Genomic DNA, 23055 nt, shown 5'->3' with positions numbered 1-23055 from the left:
AGACCAACAAAATCATCCCAGCCAGGGCTTTGTCAAGCCGGGCCTTAAAAACCTCTAAGGATGGAGACTCCACCACTTCCCTAGGTAACCCATTCCAGTGATTCACCAGCCTCCTACTGAAATAGCGTTTCCTAATATCCAACCTAGACCTCCCCCAATGCAACTTGAGTCCATTGCTCCTTGTTCTGTCATCTGCCAAAACTGAGAACAGCCTAGCTCCATCCTCTTTGGAACCCCCCCTTCAGGTAGTTGAAGGCTATCAAATCCCGCCCCTACTCTTCTCTTCTGCAGACTTAATAACCCCAGTTCCCCCAGCCTTGCCTGGTAAGTGACGTGTCCCAGTCTCCTAATCATTTTTGTTGCCTTCCATTGGACTCTCTCCAATTTATCTACATCCTTTCTGTAGCGGAGGGACCAAAACTGGACGCTATACTCCAGATGTGGCCTCACCAGTGCCGAATAGAGGGGAATAATCACTTCCCTTGATCTGCTGCCAATGCTCCTACTCATACAGCCCAATATGCTATTGGCCTTCTTGGCAACAAGGGCACACTGTTGACTCATATCCAGCTTCTCGTCCACTGTAATCCCCAGATCCTTTTCTGCGGAACTCCTGCTTAGCCAGTCGGTCCCCAGCCTGTAGCAATGCATGGGATTCTGCCTTCCTAAGTGCAGGATTCTGCACTTGTCCTTGTTGAACCTCACCAGATTTCTTTTGGTCCAATCCTCCAATTTGTCTAGCTCACTCTGGACCCTATCCCTACTCTCCAGCATACCTAACTCTTCCCCCAGTTTAGTGTCATCTGCAAACTTGCTTCATCCCATCATCCAGATCATTAATAAAGATGTTGAACAAAACTGGCCCCAAGACTAACCCCTTGGGCACTCTGCTTGAGACTGGCTGCCAACTAGACATCGAGCTGTTGATCAATAGCTGTTCAGCCAGCTGTCTATCCACCTTATAGTCTATTCATCCAATGCGTACTTTATCAGTTATTGGGAGTGGACCATATCCATCCTGATTGAATTGGCCTTGTCAACACTAGTTCTCCACTTGTAAGGTAACTCCCTTCTCTCCACATGTCAGTATATTTATGCCTGCATCTGTAATTTTCACTCCATGCATCTGAAGAAGTGGGTGGTTGCTTTTTTTTGCCCATAAAAGCTTATGTCCAAATAAATCTGTTAGTCTTTAAGGTGCCACCAGACTCCTCGTTGTTTTTGTATATTATGATTGTTCCCTTGCCCCTCCTGCATGGGGCTTTTCCTGCACATAAGGTGCCCCCATGCTTCCCTGTGCTCGTATGCCACCTTCTTCTTCCTAGGTATAGGGCAAAGCTGGCTTTGTAGAGCCTCTATAACCCCTCTCCTCTTGCAGTTTAATTTGCGCCCATAACTCCAATGCTCCCAATGATGTAGTTATGCAGACATTGTCAAAGATCATATGCTGCTACCGATATTGTCCTGTTGCTGTTTATCCCCTCCACAGCCACTAGGAGACCAAGAGGGAGATTGTGCCTCTCTGAATAATAAACTCCATCATGGGCTGATCCTGGAGCAGTGCGACAAAGCATTTAATATTAACTAAAGGTAGTGTTTGGACTATACATTTTTTGAGGCAGAAATCTGTCTTTCTGTATGTTTCTAAACCACCTAGTATATTGGGCCTGATTAGAAACTCTGGGTGCTACAGTTATATAAATATTAAAAGCAACAACAGTGACACATAGGGTAATAAACTTGAAAGACCTAATTGTATTAAATGTATCTATTATTATGGAATTATTATGGCTGGAATTATATGCGACTCTCTATGGGGGGAAATGTAACATAAGCGAGGCCTGGAAATTCAAAAGACTATACTGAAAATATGCCAGACAAGTATCAACTTTTGAGACAATAAGTGTTAAGTGGATTTCCTAGGGAGATGTTAATGCAAATTCCCTAGCTCCCATTACACAAAAATTCAACCTTTTGAAGCAATGCCCTGAGGAAGGGGCATTGTTTGCAGATTACCTGTTACAGAAGGCCAAGATCAAAGGCCTGAGCTGTATAAAGAAACTGCTGATCAGCCCAGTCTTTTTTTCTAGATCTAAGAGGGATGAATTTATAACCATGGGAAAACCCAGTTCTGTTTTTTTAAGGACTGAAACCTGCCAGAGCTTAGGTTGGAGCGGGGAATGACCTCTGGTAAGCTTTATAGCATGTATGCAGGCTTTTATTGATTTAAATGTTATCTCTGTAATGCTTTTGCCTTAAAAATAAATGTGCTTGATTAGAAGTATGTAAGTGGTAATGTAGAACTGCAGGCAATACACTGGTCTTAGCCTTCAGAGTGAAAGCAAAGCACAGGCACTGGTCTACTCAGGCAGTCTGGCTTGTTCAGGCTATCACAGTGTAAATTCAGGGAGCTGTGCTACCTTAAAACCCCTGATCATGAGAGAGTGAGATGCAGTTCTCTGCCAAAGAGAGAAAACAGCTGGGAGTAGGAATCCTTTAAGTGGGGACTCTTGAGGGACCATGGAGGAATACAGGTAAAGTTACCCTGAAACTATGACAACAGCAATTGCATAAAGCCCATAAAAGCAAGGATTTTGGGCTACGGATTTGACTTGATCATGATTTTTCACCTACTTTCATTTAAACATTTTTCCATAAGATATAAGTTTAACCAGGTGAAAAAAATCTAACTGAAAATCTTAGAATAGTATTTTTAATAATTTCATCCCCATTCAAACTTTAAACAGAATACATCTAAATGTCAAAAAGCTAGTAGCCTAACAGTATAAAATGATAATATAAGTGTATATGTAGAAATATCCATTTATCGCTAGTACTCTGCTGCTTTGATAGAAATAAATCTATACTTCTGTGTGGGTTGATTACTTTAGTGTGAAAACTGCCATCTTGTACACAATATCCTGCTAAGGGATTAAAATGGTCAACACATATAACCTCTGAAGAAATTAGCTTTGCTTTTGTACAGTGTAGCTCATTGATCTTACTCATCTGAGAAGTTGAAATTCTATCATTGTACAATATGTGAGAATCAAGGTGGAACCCAAATCGCAAAACAATTACTGTGAATTAATTGAGTGCACTCCATTTAACGTCTTTAGTAAAGAGGATGAAAGATTGCCCAAGAAAGGGAGGAAAGGCTGGGAACGAAAAAATTCTGCTGTAACTTAAGTCAGATGACTATTATTCAAAGGACACACACACAAGTGTGCATAGATAATCAACATACTGTATACAATATTTTCTTTTGGAATTATTTTTTGAAAATATTATTTACAAAATTAAAGGAAAAAAGTAGTGATTTTTTTCAAAATTTTGGAATAATATATTGTGTCTAAAATATACATATTTTGCAAGTTTATGCAAATCCAGCCATTGCACTATCATTTGAAAAATTGTTCTTAGTCTGTGTATATGTAAGCTAGGTTTGTATATTAGCAAAAAAAGAAAATGAAAACAAAAACCCACACAAACAAGGAAAAAAACACCCAAGAACACACACCATAGCCATCAAAAGGGCTAAGGCATATCAAACGATGGAAGAAAAAAGGTTACCTTTGACACCAAAACCCCAGTTCTACAGTTCCAATCAATTCAAGAGTATTACAAGCTGTTGGATTGCTCCCTTTGTGCCTTACATTGCAGTTATAAGTATTTACAAGGGGAACAAGTATTTGATAATGGACTCTTCAATCTGGCCAAGAAAGGTAAAACACAACCAATGCCCCTGGAAGTTGAAACTCCACAAATTCAGACTGGATATAAGACATACATTTTTAACCATGAGGGTAATTAATCAGTGGAACAACTTATCAAGGGTTGTGGTAGATTCTCCATCACTTACAACTTTTCAATCAAAATTGGATCTTTTTCTAAAAGATATGTTCTAGGGAAAATGTTGGGAAAGGTCTATGGCTTGTGTTATATAGAAGGCCAGACTAGATGATCACAAGAGTCCCTTTTGGCGTTGGAATCTATGAATTCAACAAGAAGAAAAAATGGTATAGTGGTTATCATTTTAAAAGTCAGCATTTTTCAATATCTAGGATATCACTAGCTTTCCCTATTCTTAACGGAGGATATTTTTATGGTAACTGTGGAAAGAAATGGCAAATATTTACTTTTTAATGGCTTCTTCAGTATTCTTAAATACTGAGCAAGCAATAAAACACTCAAGGAAGAGCATGGCAATGGTGAACTTGTCCATATAATACAGGGTCAAACTGAGAGCAGAACCCTTGCATGTATGCAACAGAAAGAGAGCTCCTTCTCCAACGTGTACCTGCAGGAGGGCAAAGTATAATTAACAAGTCAAGTTACAGGAATGTTTAAAAGGGTTGTGCTTTTCAGAGAAATTAATGCCCAAGGTTTTACAAATATGTACATGAATAACTTTATCTGCATGACAGACCCACTGAAATCAGTACGACTACTCACATGCGGAAGGGTTTACAGGATTAGGGCCTAGGTTTTGAGGTGTTTAAAAAGGGAATACAGATTGCTTGTGAACTGGTATTTGCATTTGCAACATCTGTCTATGTGCTAAACACATTGGTCAGAAAGAAGAGAATGCTCTGTTCCACTATGACATTATTAAAAAAAAAATAGGAATAATAGGCAGATTGGTCGTATCAGCCATGCAATGAAGAAAGTAGTGCATAGATCCAAGTCTAATGAAGGCTTAATGCCATGGTTAAATAGAGGGCATCTATGGCTGGAAGAAGTACAATGGAAAATGAAGGTTAGGTTAGAGAGACGACAAAACTATTAGTATATGATCTACTTCATAGCAGCTTTTTGTAAGAACCTAAAATAAGGCCAGACACATTTTCTCTGCAGCAGCAGAAATACTACAGGTAAAAATTAAAAAGCCTTTCAAGGTGACAACGGTAGTAGGTATAGTCCATGATACACCAACCATGAAAGATATGCAGAATTATAAGTAAATTTCACTATTATCAGCTTTTGTTTTTCTATAAGTCACTACACCTGAACACACACACACCACAAGATACAAATACTTTGGTATTATAACGTACTCGTTATATGAATGTTTGAAGCATGGTTAGAAGAACAGCTGACAGTATGTTATCCCCATTGCCAATTTATTTCTGGGTGAAATTTAAAGTGTATATATGATCCTTTATCTGTAAAGCTCAAAGCAGGTCCTGACTACAGGAGATACATCTCTCCCCCTGTTGAGATCAGATGAAATTCTTGAACTGGTAATCTCCTGGTTTTTGTGAAATTTTAAATGGAACTCCATTTATCTTAGGTACTTATATGTGAGGTGCTCAGGTAATAGTGCTTATATCAAGTGTTTATCCTTACAACACCTCTCTAAAGTGGAGAAATATTATCATTCCCATTGCACATATGAATGATTGAGGCAAACAAAGACTTGCACAAGGTCACACTGGAAGGGAATCAAACCCAGGTCTCCCACGTCCCAAGCTCCCACCCCAAATACTGGACCATTTTGGTCATTCTTCTTCCTGCTAAATGGAGTTATTCCTAACTTATACTTGTGAAACTGAGGGCTTGTCTACACTTACCAGAGGATCAACGCTGTGGCAATCAATGCATTGGTGATCCACTTAGCAGGTCTAGTGAAGACCCGCTAAATGGACTGCTGATCAGTCTCCTGTGTACTCCTGTACTCCCCCTGATCAAGAAGAGTAAGGGGAGTCGATGGGAGAGCGTCTCCTGTCAATCTTACATAGTGTGGATCCCGCAGTAAGTAGATCTAAGCTACATTGATTTGAGTTATGGTATTCACATAACTCAAATTGCATAGCTTAGATCGACTTTTCACTTTAGAGCAGACAAGGCCTGAGAGGAGAATAAGGCCCACTATATCTAGGGCCATGCAAATCTGTGGATATCCGCTTCATATCCATGGACAAGTTTTGTAGATAGTGGATTGGATGCCTGGCCTGCCATGGTGGCGCCTGGCCTGCCATGTCCGGCCTGGTGGGCACATGTGCTATGGGCCAGCAGCCAGTGGCTGGGGATGGGCAGCAGGCCAGAGTCGGGCTGTCCAGCACCCAGTTGCTGAGCCATTTCCTATCCAGAGGTTTGGGTCCCTTAGGCAGCACCAGGGTCCCCACCATGGCCCTGCCCCAGCAGCACTGGCTGTGGTCTTGGCCTGCTGGCTTCTGGGCAGCAGAGCCTGCCCCCAACTGCAGGAATTGGAGGGGGTGGGGACCCTGTGATGCAACACACACTGCTGCTGCCATTGCTTGGGAGCCCCCAGGAGCAACATGCAATGTGCTGCCCCTTCCCCCCAACCCCTGTGATGCCCCGTCTCCTCGAGAACCCACCCCGCACCACCTCTTCCCTGCAAGACCCTGCCCCTGCTCGCTCATCTCCTCTCCCTCTCCCCTTGCTAGTCCTTGTGACATGGCTTGCTGCTGCAGGTGGATACACATAAAAGATGGCTAGTGGATCACCGGTTGGATCATGGGTTGATTCTGGCAGATGTGCATCGGATGCAGATCCACATTTTTGTATCAGCGCAGGGCTCTAACTATATCCAGTGGAAACTACAGAGGGAACGTAGGGAAGCTGAATGTAACTATCTATAATTGAACTTTCTTAGGATTCTAGGGTTATCCCTACTCTTATAAGTGCTAGAGGACTTTAAGTGACCATAAATCATCTGTAGCAGGGGTCTACATTTCATCCTAAAGATAACATCTCCAATAAAACAGTAGCTTCTAACATCATGCCAACCCTCTTTTCACCATTGATTCAGAGGGAAGAATCCTGACTAATGATGCACAAAAACACTTTCTGTGACCCCCATCCAAGTACTGGCCTACCCTGCTCAATGTTGCATAACTCATGAAACCTTATGAGCTCACAACTCAAGGTGACACGGCTACAGGCTGAACAGCTGAAAACTCAGGACTTCACTGAAATTGCAATCAACCTACAGACATATACAAATGTACAATATATAGGTTTTAGTTAAAACATACTGGCAGGATTTTCCAAGTTTCTCTTAATTCGGACTTTAAAAATTGTAAGGCTTATATCCAGTCTTAATGAACAGGCGGTTCCTGACCCTTGCGAATTTCAGTGTCCTGTTCCCACAGCTGTGTAAACTGTTCCCAATCAGCTAAAAGGGGTCTCTAGTGACCATGGAATGCCACATTCTCCAGCTGCTTCGTTCTCAGAGGTGTGTGATTTCATATAATCCTACACAACCTAGCTCATGGGAATTATATAAACAATTCTCTGAGCTCCTGTCATGAGTTCCCTGATTGTTAGGATGAGGTTCCTCCTTGGTTTACCCTGATGGTTACACATTAAAAAACAAACAGTAATATTATCATGCTACAAACTAAACTGTCTTTATTCCTGATTCCCATGCAAGATAACCATATAGGAAATGGCCACATTACTTCTAGGAGCTCCATAAAAAATTAACTGAACTGTCAGATTTTCAGCTACGCTTGAATTATTCCTATTAAGTTCTTTACTTCTAATGTTTTAAATCCATTTCAGATGCACCATTATTTATTTGATCAGATATCATTTATTTGTTCTTAAAGTGAATAATGCAAGGCTGAAAATAAAATATACATACACAACATGGGCAACTATATGCTGCAAATATGCATGATACGTTTGTTTATATATTTATTCATAAACAGACAAACACACATATGCAAGCAACCCTTTTACAACCAAATAAAATGTTAATATGTTTTGAATGGATTGCAGTTATAATAAGAGGTACCATATTCTTATTCAGCAGTTATGGTTTGTTTGTTCTGTGAAACAACCACCAATGGAGTAATTATAGATAAAGATTTTTACACACCATAAGTGATTTAGAACTATAATAATTAAAAAAACAGGTATGTGTGTATACGCACGCGCATACACACACACACACTCACTCAGATTAATTACGGTAGCACAACGAAGCTACCGCTGCTGGAGCCAGAACCCGTGGAAGAATTCTGCTGCCCCAAGGACACCTCCCAGGTACAAGGAATGCCAGACCTGCCCAACACTGAGGAGCTGCTGGAATTGCCACTGGCAGCATACCCTAGAGAGACAGAGTATGACCCCAGGGTTCAGATACACCCAGAGAGGAGGGGAGGAAGGATCCCAGGGACAGCAGACTGCAGTCTGGCTGCAGGGGCATCCGAAACGTGGTCAGCATATTGCGGTGGCATTCCCCACTGATCCAGTGGAAGACCACTCTGCCACTGTTAGGGCCTTGGTCTGGGATGCAATGTAGTCAGGTGGGCCTGCATCACCTACCGCATGGGTGGTAGTACTCTCCCTCCTTAGAGGAAGAGACCTGTGTGTCTCTGTCGCCCACTGGAGCCAAGATGACAGACTGGGTTGGTGTTAACCCCTGCCGGCCCCCCTAGAACATTTGCTGGGTGCCCTGCCCTGACTGAGGGTTTGCTCCCCTGAACCACTCGCAGCTAGCCTGTCTAAGGGTTAAAGCCTTAGACTGTATGGTGCCCCACCCTGGCTGAGGGCTTGGGACATTGAACTATTCATGTCTCTACCCTCCCTAAAGGTTTGAACCAGAGACTGCTAAGTTCCCTTATTACTTAGACTGTGGTTTCAGGAGCATGTCAGCAAATGGGCATGGCCTCCCTCAGAGACTGACAGCAAGGGAGAGCCACACCCACCTACATGCTTACAATGTATTAAAGGAATATGTTAGATAATGGAATGACATAATGGATTTTTTAAATATGTTATGGTTCTCGTATGGAACTGATTCAACTGATTTACACACTTTGACATTTATTTATAGATCCATACATGACCAATTCAGGCATACAAGCCCCTACATAATTCACATGATGAGCAGTGTCCATGTCCTCTCTAACATCACATATCCCAAACACTACTATGGACAACTGCGTCCATCACACACTAGATAAATTGAAATCACAGACTAGAAGTGACTGATAATATGAAAAACTTTTATGATCATTCCATCATTATGCATACTTAATGATCCATAATTCCATTCTGGATAGTTACTAAATATACTTTTACATAATGCTTTTACAGCCTTAAGTTTCAAATCTTTGCAGCTCCAAGATGGCCATGATAGGCCCAAGACGCATGTGACTAAACATGCTTTTTTCACTGTTTGCACTCAGCCAGATTGTGACCATTCTTCAGAGGTACACCTTGCTACTGTGAGCTTTGTCCCCTCAACAATGGATTACTTAACATGGAGCTACACACTCAGAGTATCCTGAAACCGAAGCTGGTGCAGAATGCAGAAGTGCACCTGGCATGTGGAATATTTTACCTGCAGCACTTGACACCAATACTCTGGGATCTATACTGGCTGGATGTGGGTTTCCAGGTGGGACTTAAGATGCTTGTTTTGACTTAGGAAGTTCTCAATGACTTGAGACCTGCCTTTTTGAAAAACTATTCTCTCCCAGTTCCAAGCTTCCACAACTGGAAGGCACTAGCTGGACAGTGTGTCATTACCTGAGAGATTTTCAAGAACCTGTTTAAGGGCTTTTTTCTGCAATAATAGATAGAGGGAAAGGTGGTGGAAATGAATAGCTCCTAATTGATTGCAGAACTGGTAGACTTGATGTACACAGTGAGAAAACATTCAAAACCACACTCTATACTTCAAAAAAAGACAGTTACCTTTTCATAACTGTTGTTCATGTCCATTCTATTCTAGGTGTGTGTGCTCACCACATGCACATGCACTTTCCCTCAGTAGTATCTGTAGGACTGGCTTTGGTGCCCTCTGGAGTGATGCGCATATGCACCGGTATAAGGGGTATGACTGGCTCCCCTGTCCCTCAGTTCCTTACTGCTGGAAACTCCGACAGTGGAGAAGGAGGGTAGGTCATGGAATGGACATGAGCAACACATCTAGAAGAACAACATTTATGAAAAGGTAACTATCTTTTCTTCTTTCAGTACTTGCTCATGTCCATTCCATGTGACTCTCAAGCAGTATCACCATAGGTGAGTAGGAGTTTATGGACATATCGATTACAACACAGGTGTGATGAATCAATCATAGAATATCAGGGTTGAACGGGACCTCAGCAGGTCCTCTAGTCCAAACCCCTGCTCAAAGCAATCCCCAGACAGATTTTTACCCCAGTTCCCTGAATGGCCCCCTCAAGGGCTGAACTCACAACCCTGGGTTTTGCAGGCCAATGCTCAAACCACTGAGCCATCCCTCCGCCCCCCATCATTTCTGGCCTACTGAGTGACAGTGTAATGCATTGTGAAAGTGGGTACCGAAGACCACGTCACGGCTCTACATATATCATGGATCCCAGGGATATGCACCAGGAAGGCAGATGAAGACATCTGAGCCCTAGTTGAATAGGCCTTCACTATTGCTGGAAGCACAACCTGCACCAACTTATAACAAGTACAGATGCAGGCGGTGATCCAATTTGAAATTCTTTAAGAGGACATCTGAAGGGTTCATACTATCAGCTATCGTGATAAAGAGCTGGGTCAATCTGCAGAAGGGCTTGATGTGCTCCAGGTAGAACCCCAGGGCGTGCCTGACATCCAGATTGTGCAGCCACCTCTCCTCATTGGTGGAGCAAAGCTTTGGACAGAACACAGGGAGGGAAATATTCTGGCTGACATGGAAGCGTGACACCACCTTATGCAGAAAAGCCGGACGGGGCCGCAGCTGGACCTTGTCATTGTAGAATACCATGAATGCAAGCTCCAAAGTGAGCAAGCACTCAAAGAAGAACAAAAATGTAGGGAAGTAATTCTTCACATAATTCTCAGTCACCCTGTGTAACTCATTGCCAGAGGATGTTATGAAAGGCAAAAGTTAAAAAAATAGATAAGTTCATGGAGTTCACTGTACATCAGTGGCTATTAGCAAAGATGGTCGGGGTACAATCCCAAGGTCTGGCTGTCTCTAAGCCTGTGACAGCCAGAAGCTGGGACTGGATAACAGGGGAAGGATCACTCGACAATTGCCCTGTTCTGTTTATTCCTTCTGAAGCTTCTGGCATTGGCCACAGTCAGAAGACAGGATACTGGCCTAGATGAACCGTTGGTCTGACCCATATGGCCAGTCTCCCATTTCTTCTTAGTGGAGTAGTTTTAGGGGTAAACCATGGCTTTGTTTTTGTTGTACAGTTACTTTAAATAATGTGCAATGTGCTTGGAACAGTAGATGAGGGCCTTTTATCTTCTTATAAATGATAGTAATTAAATAATCAATAAAGTGCTACAGTTTCACAGTGTGGATAGATTAAGAAGCAGTGAGGCAGGTAAAGGAACAGCAAAGCCCTTTTCAGCTACATGCAGATGGGGGAGAGGAGAGCAAGCTTGGGGAATTGGCAAGAGTATGACTGACTGATCCAGGAACTGTGCAAATTCACTGATCTCAAACAGAAAGGAAGGATAATTTTGTGGGTAAACCACTGGGCTGAGACTCAGGAAATCTGATTTCTGTTCGCACCCCTGCCACAGACTTCCTGAGTGAGCATAGCCATGTCTCTCTGGGGCAGATCATCAGCTAGTGTAAACTGTCATGCATCACTGCCATAATTTCACTGAGTTCAGTGAAGTTATGACAATTTACGCCTGCTAAAGTTCTACCCTTTCACCTCTGTGTTTCAGGTTTCACAACTGTAAAATAGGGATAAAACTTTTTCCCTATCTTCCAGTGGTGTTGTCAAGACAAATTCAATAGTGTAGGTGGGATGCTTATATCTTACATTGATGAATACCACCGGAAAGCCTATAAATATAAACAAACACAGGGCTGCTGGACTGGCCTGCTTGTGCAGGTGCCTCGTGCAGGATCTGGGGGGTAATCCTCTATCTTCCATTTTGATCTAAATACACAATCCTTCTTTTGTGCACTGGAAAAGTATTTGGCTATTAGGACCTGATCCTTGTCCCACTGAAGTCAATGACAAAGCTGCAATGAATGGTGTAAGTTATGAATGTCCTGCAAAGCACTCCTTATTAATTTCTTACATGAGCAAAATTCCTATTAACTTTAGGGGGAGTTTTGCCAGAGTAAGGGGTAAGTGAAAGAGCATGAAACAGGCCTCACTGGGGTAAGAAATCCTGCTAACTACTGCTGCTAGTCAAACTAGTAATATTATAAGGTTTTTGTTGTGTTTTATAATATTATTTTTTCTCCTGTACCAGATCTGTCAGTTTCATGTTACTGGGTGATTTTAAATACAATTATTATATTATGTGAGGAAACATCATGATACTATCGGTTGGAATTAATTACATAATTCTAGTCCTAACCCTGAAGAGTTATGCTTCCTATTGTATATCACACTTCATTTTTTATTTCTTACAAGGTTGGTTTGTTACTAGCAGATTTTTTAGGGGCATGATTTACTGCATTTGCTGTAACATATAGAACACTTTCTCAGACTTAATTACAATATGATTTTGTGAAGAATTAAGAAAAAGGACAAATTCATAATTGCTAAACAGATGAATTGTGTATTTTATCCTTTTTCTATAAATACTTTATTGCCATCAATTATAAAGTTGGAGTTGTCATGCAATGAAGCAAGATGAAATTTTAAAAACACTGAATGTTTATGTGCAAATCTACACAGCCCAGAGTTTAAAAGAAAAAAATGTAAGTATTATGAGAGACAGATTAACCTTTAGTTTAGAACTTTGAAAAAGAATTTCACACTTCCATAACAAAAAGTATTTAGTAGCAAGTTTTGCTGTTGCCAGATGTTGTAAATTCTCATATGCAGTTTTAAGGATGAACTATTTAAATAGTTCAGTAACTGTAAAAATGCTAACTTAAATATTTCACATTTCATCAGTATGTTGAACAGTTTTATGAGGTGATTTTTCAAATCTCCATCAGTCAAAGATCTTTTTCCCACTATGAAGAAAAAAATTATGCTTCAGAAGATTAGTGTGTTCTCCTTAGCTATCTGACTGTGACCAGAAAGTACCAGAAAGTGCCGAAGTTACAGTGAATATCTGGTATTTACACAACAACAAAATCAAGCTTTAGGATACAAATGGTTTTTGTTTACTACAGCATTCAGACAGAAATTAGAGTAGATGACAGTATAATTTGATTTTTAGAACTAAATTTAATTGGCAAATGTGAAGTTAACGTACTCAGTATCATGAAACAATGCTTAGTGTCTCCACTGTGCCACTGAGTTTTAAACAGAACCAGGTATTGAAATTAATGGGGAGCTCTGTTTATTAACAGATGGCATGTTATGTCTCTATATACATAGAGAACAGACAGTCTAAGCAAATGAACAGGTTATACACACACACACACTCCAGAATAATTATTTTTAGAACATATATCAAAGCAGAAGAGCACTCAGTTTTATAAAACAAACTATGATACATCTCAATGTATTAAATTTTCTACTAGTGAGCAGCTTTCAAAGGTTATTGTAACTGATAGATACATGTGTTTTCAACCATTCCAACATACTTCAATAGAGACACGCAATAAAATGTAACATACTGTATATAATAAACCCTATGTTAGATTCTACTTCTGTTTTAAAATATCAGATAAAGGAAACAAACCAAAAAAAGATTTCACAGTCCACAGGTTTTTCTCACTTTTTCAAGCATTTTCACATTACAGGTTTTTATCAGACTAGCAGTCTGTTTTACGTAGACAGCTTTTAAGCTGACTAGATACTACAAACAGCACAAACAGTGATTGACCACTTTACCTTCTGAAAAATCAATCAGTCCCAGCAAATGAAGCAGCTTCAGAGACGCAAATATAATCACAACAATACCCACTGTTTGCAGTCCCTCTGACTCCCACTCTAACGTCAACATTCTTCAAACAAACAAATCATTCCAGTCTTCAAGCCAGTTCGTAATCAGAGGGAAATTAGAGGATTTTACCAATATTTTGTTTTGAAAAAAAGTTGCAATGGTGAAAAGCAACCTTGTGCTGTACGGTGGAAATTAACTGACTGCCCTAGCTGAGGCAAAATATTAGCAAAAGCCTTGCATCTCATGCTTCTCTAAGCATTTGATTTCATTAGTAGTGAGTCCTCTTAGTACGCTGAGGTGGACCACTAACCCCTTGATATGACATTGTATCCAGCAAGTAATGTTACTTCAGAGCTGCTGGAAAAACATCTGTTTCAGAACTGAAGACTTTGCTGTGTCAGTTCAAAAAAAGAAACACTCCCAGGAAACTTGCACTAGGGAGCACACTGCCACCAGTACTGTGCATTCTAATACTCCTAGACTCATGCTTTAGGATTCTACCCAAGAGCCTATTTTTACAGTTTTTGTTTTTTTCTGGGTTTTTTTTTTGGGGGGGGGGGGGGTTTAAAGCTGACAAATGCCAGTTTACTGAAGACATTTGTTTTCACATGTCAAACTCTGCATATCAGAAAAATACTGTTTTTTGCATCTTAGTGCATGGTATTTACAAATGCTGTGTCCCTTCTTGAACAGCACCAGAGCCTAGTTAGAATCTCTAATGAAAATGACAATGAAATTAAAGGATAACATTTTTAAACATGATGATCTCGTGTCCCTGTTTAATAAAATGTAAAGTTGTAAAAGGGCCACGCCTTCCCAACCCCCAATTTTTGCAACATAGGTACAGTATGTCTTTTAGGCATCAGAAGAGCTTCTTTTTTGACTAAGGGTTTGAGCCTGCACGTTCATAGTTTTTAATTGAATTTAATGATGCTCAACTACCATGAGGAACACAGCAACTGCCAGAATTAAGCCTGAACTACACATCAAGAAAAAGGCTCTTTACCATTGCTGATTTATCAGTAGGCTTTTATAAAATTAATCTATTCTCTGTGTTCAAATGAATAGAAATAAGGTATATAATGTACAGTGCTTACTGTAAGAATTATTTATGAAGAACGAGCCTTCTCGTTTAACTATAGAATCCAGCGTATTCAGCCATATTCAGGTGAATAAAATAGCCATCCTTTCCATCCCCCCCAACTTAGATATAGGATATCTGCAGAAGAAGCACAATAAAACAGTGGATCATAAATAAACTAAATTCACTAATATGTTGTGTGTATCTTCTTGCTTATTCTAATCTTCCTCGTATTTATGCCCTTTAGTTCTCATTGTCCATAAATGACCCATTTGATCCATCTCCATATTCATTTTCTATTCTCTCTCATTTCTGTGCACTGTTTTTATTCACAAACTCTTCTCTCTTTGAAGAGTAGCATCTCATTCCCTCTTTCTCTCATTTTTCTATTCACCCCCCCTTTGCTTTCCACCCCTTAGCTTTTTCCCATTTCACACAGTTTCCCTTTCTTTTGTCTCCATCACGTTTTTCACTTTATCTTCATCTCTCTGGCTCCTTTGCTCTCTCTTCTATCTCCCTGTCTCTTTGGGCTTCTCCTTTTCTTCTTCTCTCTTCCAAATAATGTTAACATTTAGTTATGGTCAGATTTTCAAGACTGCTCAGCAACTAACATACAGAAAGTCCCAATGAAAGTTGAGCTTTTTTGAAAATATGACTCACAGTGTTCTAAAGACATTGACAAACTAATCCTAACATTCTGCAGCCCAAGAGATAAACATTATTTTCCACACTAACTAGTGTTAGACACACTATTGGAATAAAAGATTCTCCCACTCTAAGTTCTGGCTTAGTCTCCTAGATCAGGCCCTAAATGGGACCAGAAGCCCCACCAGTCTCTCCACAGATGTGCCAGAAGAGGAAGTGCAGTTACCAGCAGCCTAGGTGGTACCTTACTCTCTGGGTTCCCACGTCATCAAACTGATCTGGAGTTCCTCTAAAAATTTGAGGGACCAAAAGTCATGTATTTCATGGGCCCCACTGATGAGCCCTGGCAGCTGTGTGTCAGTGAAAGGAGACTCTAAGAAAACAATCACTAAAACCTTGTCACAAAATCGTGGTGATTCTACAGAATGATAGACGGGAAACAGCAGAATAAAGACAATGGATTTCAAGAAGGGAGACTTCAGCAAACTCAGGGAATTGGTAGGTAAGATCCCATGAGAAGCAAGTCTAAGGGAAAAAAACAGTTCAAGGGAGCTGGCAGTTTTTCAAAGAGACATTATTAAGGACACAAGAGAAAAACTATCCCACTGCATAGGAAATATAGGAAGCATGCAAGAAACCACCCTGACTTAACCAAAAGATCTTTAAATATCTGAAGCTCAAGAAAGAGTCCTACAAAAAGTGGAATGTAGGTCAAATTACAAAGGATGAATATAAACCAACACCACAAACATTCAGGGACAAAATTAGAAAGGCCTAGGCTCAAAATGAACTTCATCTACTAGAAACAAAAAGAGTAACAACAAATCATTCTACAAATACATTAGAAACAAGAGGAAGACCAAGCACAGGATACACTCATTACTCAGTGAGGGGGGGAGACGATAACAGAAAATGTGGAAATGGTTGTTCCAGTTTTCACCAAAAAGGTTAGTTCCGATCAGACATCTAACCTAGTGAACTCCAGTGAAAATGAGGAAGGATCTGAGGCTAAAATAGAGACAAAACAAATTAAGAATTAGACAAGTCAGAGGTCTTCAAGGTGGCAGGGCCTGATGAAATACGTCCTATAATACTCAAGGAGCTGACTGAGGACATATCTGAGCCATTAGCGATTATCTTCAAAAACTCATCGAAGACAGGAGAGATTCCAGAAGACTGGAAGAGAGCAAATGTAAGTGTCAATCTATAAAATGGGGAATGAGGACAATCTAGGGAATTACAGACAAGCCATCTTATTAACTTCAATATCCGGAAAAATAATGGAGCAAATAATCAAGCAATCGATTTGCAAACACCTAGAAGATAATAAGGTAATAAGTAACAGTCAGCATGGATTTGTCAAGAACAAATTGCATCAAGCCAATCTAACAGCTTTCTTTGACAGGATAACAAACCTTGTGGATAGAGGAGAAGCGGTAGATGTGGTATATCTTGATTTTAGTAAGGCTTTTGATACTGTTTCACATGACCGTCTCATAAACAAACTAGGGAAATACAACCTAGATGGAGTTCTATAAAGTGAGTGCACAGCTGGTTGGAAAACCATTCCCAGAGACTAATCATCAATGGTTCAAACTTTAACTAAAAGGGAATATCGAGTGAGGTCTTGCATGGGTTGGTCCTGGATCAGGTTCTATTCAATATCTTCATTAATGATTTAGATAATGGCACAGAAAGTATCCAAGGCAATCTCCATGGTAAAAAGGGCTAGACACATACTTTTTTGGTTATTTTTAAAGAAAGTTACACTTAGCACTGATATTGTCAAAGTCAGAGGGCACACAGCCATGGACTTGGTGAGCCTCAAAGTCTCCGCTCTGCAAATTAATGCAATATGGACATGACACAAAAATGCATGCAGGTGAAAAGGACGCAGCATTATATTTAATGCACCATGCACCACTTTCAACTGTGGCATTAAAATATGCTGAATTCCTCCTGTAAACAATTCATTAAAAATAAATAAGAAGTGAAAATTTCCTGCCTCATAGCATTGGAAAGTAAAATAGAATTTGGGCAAAGTTATCAATCAAGTACAGTCACCGTTTGTATTTTGAGCACTCTTAGAATCCACAACCGAATGTGATTTTTCTCTCTTATTTTATATCCTGAGAACCACTTAAGAAACATTACTATATGTCTTTATGGGAATGTCTATGCAAGCACTCCAAGGAAAATTTAAAAAGTCTTATTTTTCAGAAAAGAAGACTTGTGGGTACTACCAGAAAAATACTCAGTAAAATATCCAATTACAAAAAAAAAAAAAGACAGACACTTCTCCGCTAACACTTCTCTGCTGCTGCTTCCAGAAGCTCCCATTGGCCGGGAAAAGTCAACCATGGCCACTGGGAGCTCTGGGGGGGCCATGCCTGCGGATGGTCAACATCAGCAAAATGTCTTGTGGTCCGCAATCAGATTACCCTGATGGGCCGCATGAAGCCTGTGGGCTGCAGGTTGCCCACCATTAATGTAGTCTGACCTTCTGCCTAACACCTGAATAGAATTTCCCCAAAGTAATTCCTGTTTGAACTGGAGCACATCATTTAAAAAAACTTCCCCCCATGATTTAAAAAAATGTCACTGATGGGGAATCCACCACAACATGTGGTTAAGTTGGTCCAATAGTTAATTATTCTCACCGTTAAACTTCATGCCTTATTTCCAGTCTGAATAGGACTAGCTTCAACCTTCAACCACTAAATTGTGTTATATATCTTCCTTTGCTAGATTGACTATAGGTACTTACAAACTGTGATCAAGTTACTTCTTAACTTTCTCTTTGTAAAGCTAAATAGATTAAGCTCCTTGAGTATCACTGAAAGCTATGTCTTCTAATCCTTTAATTATTCTCATGGCTCTTCACTGAATCCTCTCTCTGATTTATCAGCATCCTTCTTGAATTGTGGGCATCAGAACTGAGCACAGTATTCCAGCAGTGGTCGCACCAGCGCTGAACACAAGAGATAAAATAAGCACTTTACTCCTACATGAGAGTCTTCTGCTTATAAATTCAAAGATTGCTGTTTAAGCAATTAAAATTACTACTAAGCACTGCATATGCTGGTACCTAATACCAGCCTCATCTGGGTTTCACAAACTGGTGTGGGAGACTTTAAAAGTCTACTCCGCTTGGAGAAACTCCTATTAATATCCTTCCAGATTACTCTTAAAATAACTCATGTACATTAAAAGAAGCACAGGGCTATATTGTTCTTTTCCCTCACAGGTGTGCAAGGAGGGAGGGTAGGAAGGCTGTATGTAATTGCCAAGCCCCAGGGCTCTGTGAACCTAGCATTACTAGCAGAGCCAGAAACCCTCAAAAGGGTCAAGAGGAGGTGAATGAGGTCTTGGCCCTGCCCAACCCTCCTCCTTCCCTGTAGGCCAGAGCAGTTGGTTGGTCACACAGGAAACACAAGCTTTTCCCTCTTAATAGTACCATAGAGGCACCTACCTATGTGCCACAATACTGGAGGCAACAGCATCTCTCCTGAGGCACGGTGCCTCCTGGAGCTCCCATGTAGTGCTATGGATCTGTATTCTCCTCAGTAGAGACAGTGTCTGTTGGACCAATCCAGCCCCCAAACTCCTACATGCAGTTTTTTCCACAGGAAAAAAAAAGATTCTTCTTTTTCAATGCCCTACTTATTCCTATACATATTAGAAGTAACATCATTTGTCATGTGTAAAAAAAGAGTGTATTAAATATTAGAATGGACTGTGTAGAGTGCAAGCACTTAAATCTTTGTTGTGTGGACGCATGCATGGTACCTAGTGCAATGGAGCCCATACCCTTATCTGGTCTTTTAGGGTATGTTTACATGAAAAAAAAAATCCTGGCAGCAAGTCTCAGAGCTTGTGGTATGGGGCTAAAGCCCCCTTTCTGGTTTCAGAGACCAGGCTCCAGTTCAAGCAGCAGCATCTACACTACTGATTTTAGCTCCATAGTATGAGCCTAAGACAGACTCTGAGACTCACTGCTGTGGATTTTGGTTTGATCTGGATTTTTCCTTGCTTTGTAGATGTGCCTCTAGTTTGTACTGCAGTAACATCAACAAATGTCAACCCGTTAATCAGGATATTTTGCTCCCCAAGTGAATTGTCTGTACAGTTTGGAAGTAGAAAACCAATACTGAAAATGGTTTCAATAATTTCATACAACTGAAGTGGAGCAAGACGACAGGAATTGCCATATTGGATCACAACAGTTCTCCAGCTAGTCTAACATCCTATCTGTAACTGGTACCAAATGCTCCAGAGGAAGGTATAAGGAACCTTGACGCAGACAATTACGGAATAAACAGCTGATAGAAAGTAACTTCCCCTGAGCCCAATCAATTAGTGGATGGTTTACTCCCTGAAAGTTTATAAGACCTTTGAAAATTGTATCTGATGTAACTGTGGACATTCTCATTACCCATATAAACAATATCTAAATCTGTTTTTTAGTCCTACTAAACTCTTGGCTTCAATTTCAGCTTGCAGCAGTGAGTTACACACTAATTATATAATGTGTACATACATTTTCTGCAATCAGTTTTAAAATTTATTACTAGTTATTATAATTATTACCACCACCACAGCACCCAGGAACCATAGGTAGACCAGGATCCCATTATGCTAGGCAGCGCTAGACAACATAGGACAAAAAAAGATGGTGTTTCCCCCAAACACCTTATAATCCAAGTCATACAATTTTCTGCCTTTTAGTTACCCCTTGTTCTTGTATAATAACTTATGAGAAAGGGTAAATAGGAATGCTCAACTGTTTTTCTCCATATTGTTATATATTTCATAGCTATCATGTTTGCTTTTATCAATCTCTTTTCTAAATTGAACCGTTGCAGTCTTTTCAATCTTTCCTGAAATATATGTTTGCCTGTAATCATTTTCATTGTTGTTCGTTGGATATCTCCTATTTTTGCTATATCTTTTTTGAGATGAGGTGACCAAAACTGAATACATTTTTCAAGGTGAGAGCATCTATCAATTTACAGAAAGGCATTATAATTTTTCCTAAGTGATGGCATCTGCTTAGTGTTATAACTAATTTAAGGAAGAGACATAATTGACTAGTAAGGAACAGTACTTCATTAGAAACTGGCTATTTGATTTTTTTTCCCCAAACGTAGTTAAAAAAGGAAATTGCTGATGAGTTAGAAAGAGACACAAAGTTTGGAGGGATTTAATTAGCTGCCCTTCTTTCTGCACTCCGCTTTTCCACAGGGAAATGTCAGTCAGCCAGAAAAGAGTGAAGTTTTTAAGTAAATACAGAAAAAACCTAAGTATAATGCATACTGAACTGAATGGCTTCTTGTATTTGTTTTGAGTGCCAGATCAGAATTTATTACAGAAATTCTGGAGTTAGTAACGACCTTAGCCTTCCTGTTAAATATCTGGTAAAGATTCCATTCATCAGTAATAATCCACAGTTTTATGCATATGGAAAACTGACAAGAGATCTTAGATCTGCAGCAGAAAACTTGTTCAGTAGAAAGTATGGCTGAAACCCAGGGAAGTAATTTTCTTAATTTATGCAGATCCAGACAAGGATTATCCACAGAGGAAATGAATTCATGTTTCTAAATACTACATCCCCTGTGTACTCTGCTACTGATAATCGTATAATATCACACATTCATCCCAAAGTGATTAAAAAAAATAAGAGACATACATATGATCCTTTGTTCATCCCAGCAATATGGCAATGATTTTACAGCAGAATACGACGTTAGAAGAATAATTTATTCAGTCAAAATTGCTGACAGTCTTTAACTAGGTAAAAAGCGACAGAGTCCTCTGGCACTTTATAGACTAACACATGTACTGGATGAATACCCACTTCGTCAGATGCATGTCAAAGCTTATGCTCCAATACATCTGTTAATCTATAAGGTGCCACAGGACACTCTGTCGCTTTTTACCCAACCAGACTAACACGGCTACCTCTCTGATATTTAACTAGGTAGAATTCAATTACCTGAGCTGGAAACAAGAAAACATTGTTTGCTCCAATTTTCAAGTTGTGGTCTTGGTTGTTTTTTGTTTTGTTTTTTTGAAGTAAATTACATTGAAATATTGCTGTGGCTTTGACTGCCTAAAGATTTTTCTCTGCATTCTGCTTGTTCTGAGTTATTGTACCAGAGTTCTTATTTTTATTCTGTTTCTGATGTGTCTGACACTTACTTGGTCTTAAACATTTACTTTTGACCTTCCTTGAACATACATTAAAATGCCACAGCCACCACTGAACTGAGATGATTTAGAACGCTGACTGTATAATAATTTACTTCAAGTTCATGTAAAAATTCTAATGCATAAAAATATAAAGGGTAATCATTCATCTGGTTTGCAGTCTAGAACTGATCAATACACAGTAGCATTAGGCTGCCTAATATTGTTGAATGCTCATAGTGACTATGTCTCTGAATATATTTTGTGCATGGTCTCCCTTCAGATCAGGCAAGAATAGCTTGATGGGGAGGAAACCACGTACTCTGGAGCAATTCACATGTATTTGGATCCGGTATCTTTGGGGCATCAATTGTAAATGAGAGAGAGCGACATTTAGAAGAGAACTGTCTTCATAGAAAAGCTTCTCAAGGTTTCTGCAAGCTACAGAAACATTTCATTTTTTCTAAAATAAAGCCTCTGCATAGTTGCACACTTTACAAAATTCTAGGAAAGGTATGTCCAAATTTCTTATATTCCTCAGCATATATACATATGTACTTTAACTTTCACTTGGCCCAAATTCTGATGTATTAGTCTGCCAATTAAGGTAGATTCAGTTGTTTTTTTTAAAACAACCACCCCCAAATGTTCCCTATGGGGTAGTTTGAGGTCTTGCAGTCAATTTTTTTGAATAAACATAAACGTATAAAAACAATATACAAATTAACTTAGTGGATAAAATACAAAGTGGTTTGCAAATTAAACTGCCTCATTCAGGAAACAATAGTGAAGTTTGCACTTTATGAGGATAATACAAAGTATTAGAAAAAGGCCAGCTCCTTCCTAAAATCATATTAAATTATATTTTGCAACAGCAGCTAATAATCAAACTGTAGTTTATTTTACTATAAAACCCACTTGGTTGGCAAATTGTACTGCCACTTCTGGCAAAAATACTATGTTTCAACTATATAGCAGTAGGTTATAGCACATAAACCTTATCTTCCCTTTTGAAATCAAATAAAACTGAGTCTTTCAATAGCAAAAGCTGCTGTTGCTAAACTTGCAAGAGTAAAACTTGCCACACAACGTACTCTGGATTGGCTGGAAAATAAAACTGTTCTTTGCCTTTCTGGCAAAGGTATTGCCTTTCAACTACGTGAATGCAGAACAAAAAAATCCAGGCTCAATTTCTCCCTCTGAAGAGGTCTATTTAGAGCACTAAAAAACAACATAATCTCCACCCGATTCTTCTGACTCTCTCCCCCACCCCAAAGTCCATTTAGCTTGTTTGGTTTGCCAACCTCTAGCCCTGACTCACCACAATGTCTGCTTCCTCCATTTCTACTCTTGTG

At 39.8% G+C, this 23055-nt stretch overlaps 1 protein-coding gene across 3 annotated transcripts in view; it reads right to left on the bottom strand.

Moving 5' to 3' along the window:
- Window positions 1-23055, bottom strand: part of KCNIP4 (potassium voltage-gated channel interacting protein 4) — an 849343-nt gene that overhangs the window by 183170 nt on the left and 643118 nt on the right. For 2 of the 3 annotated variants that reach the window (XM_032767902.2, XM_032767900.2), the window contains exon 1: window positions 13731-13896. The exons of the other annotated variant lie outside the window; for it this stretch is intronic. In XM_032767902.2, coding sequence (XP_032623793.1) covers window positions 13731-13842 — 112 coding nt within the window. In that variant the 5' untranslated portion in view covers window positions 13843-13896. Of the gene's footprint in view, window positions 1-13730; window positions 13897-23055 lie in introns of those variants that run through there. 3 annotated transcript variants of the gene reach the window in all.

This window comes from Chelonoidis abingdonii, chromosome 5, assembly GCF_003597395.2.
Source record: "Chelonoidis abingdonii isolate Lonesome George chromosome 5, CheloAbing_2.0, whole genome shotgun sequence".
NCBI classification, from domain to species: Eukaryota; Metazoa; Chordata; order Testudines; family Testudinidae; genus Chelonoidis; species Chelonoidis abingdonii.
The sequence above is the reverse complement of the archived record's forward strand: the minus strand, read 5'-3'. Positions and strand labels throughout refer to the sequence as shown.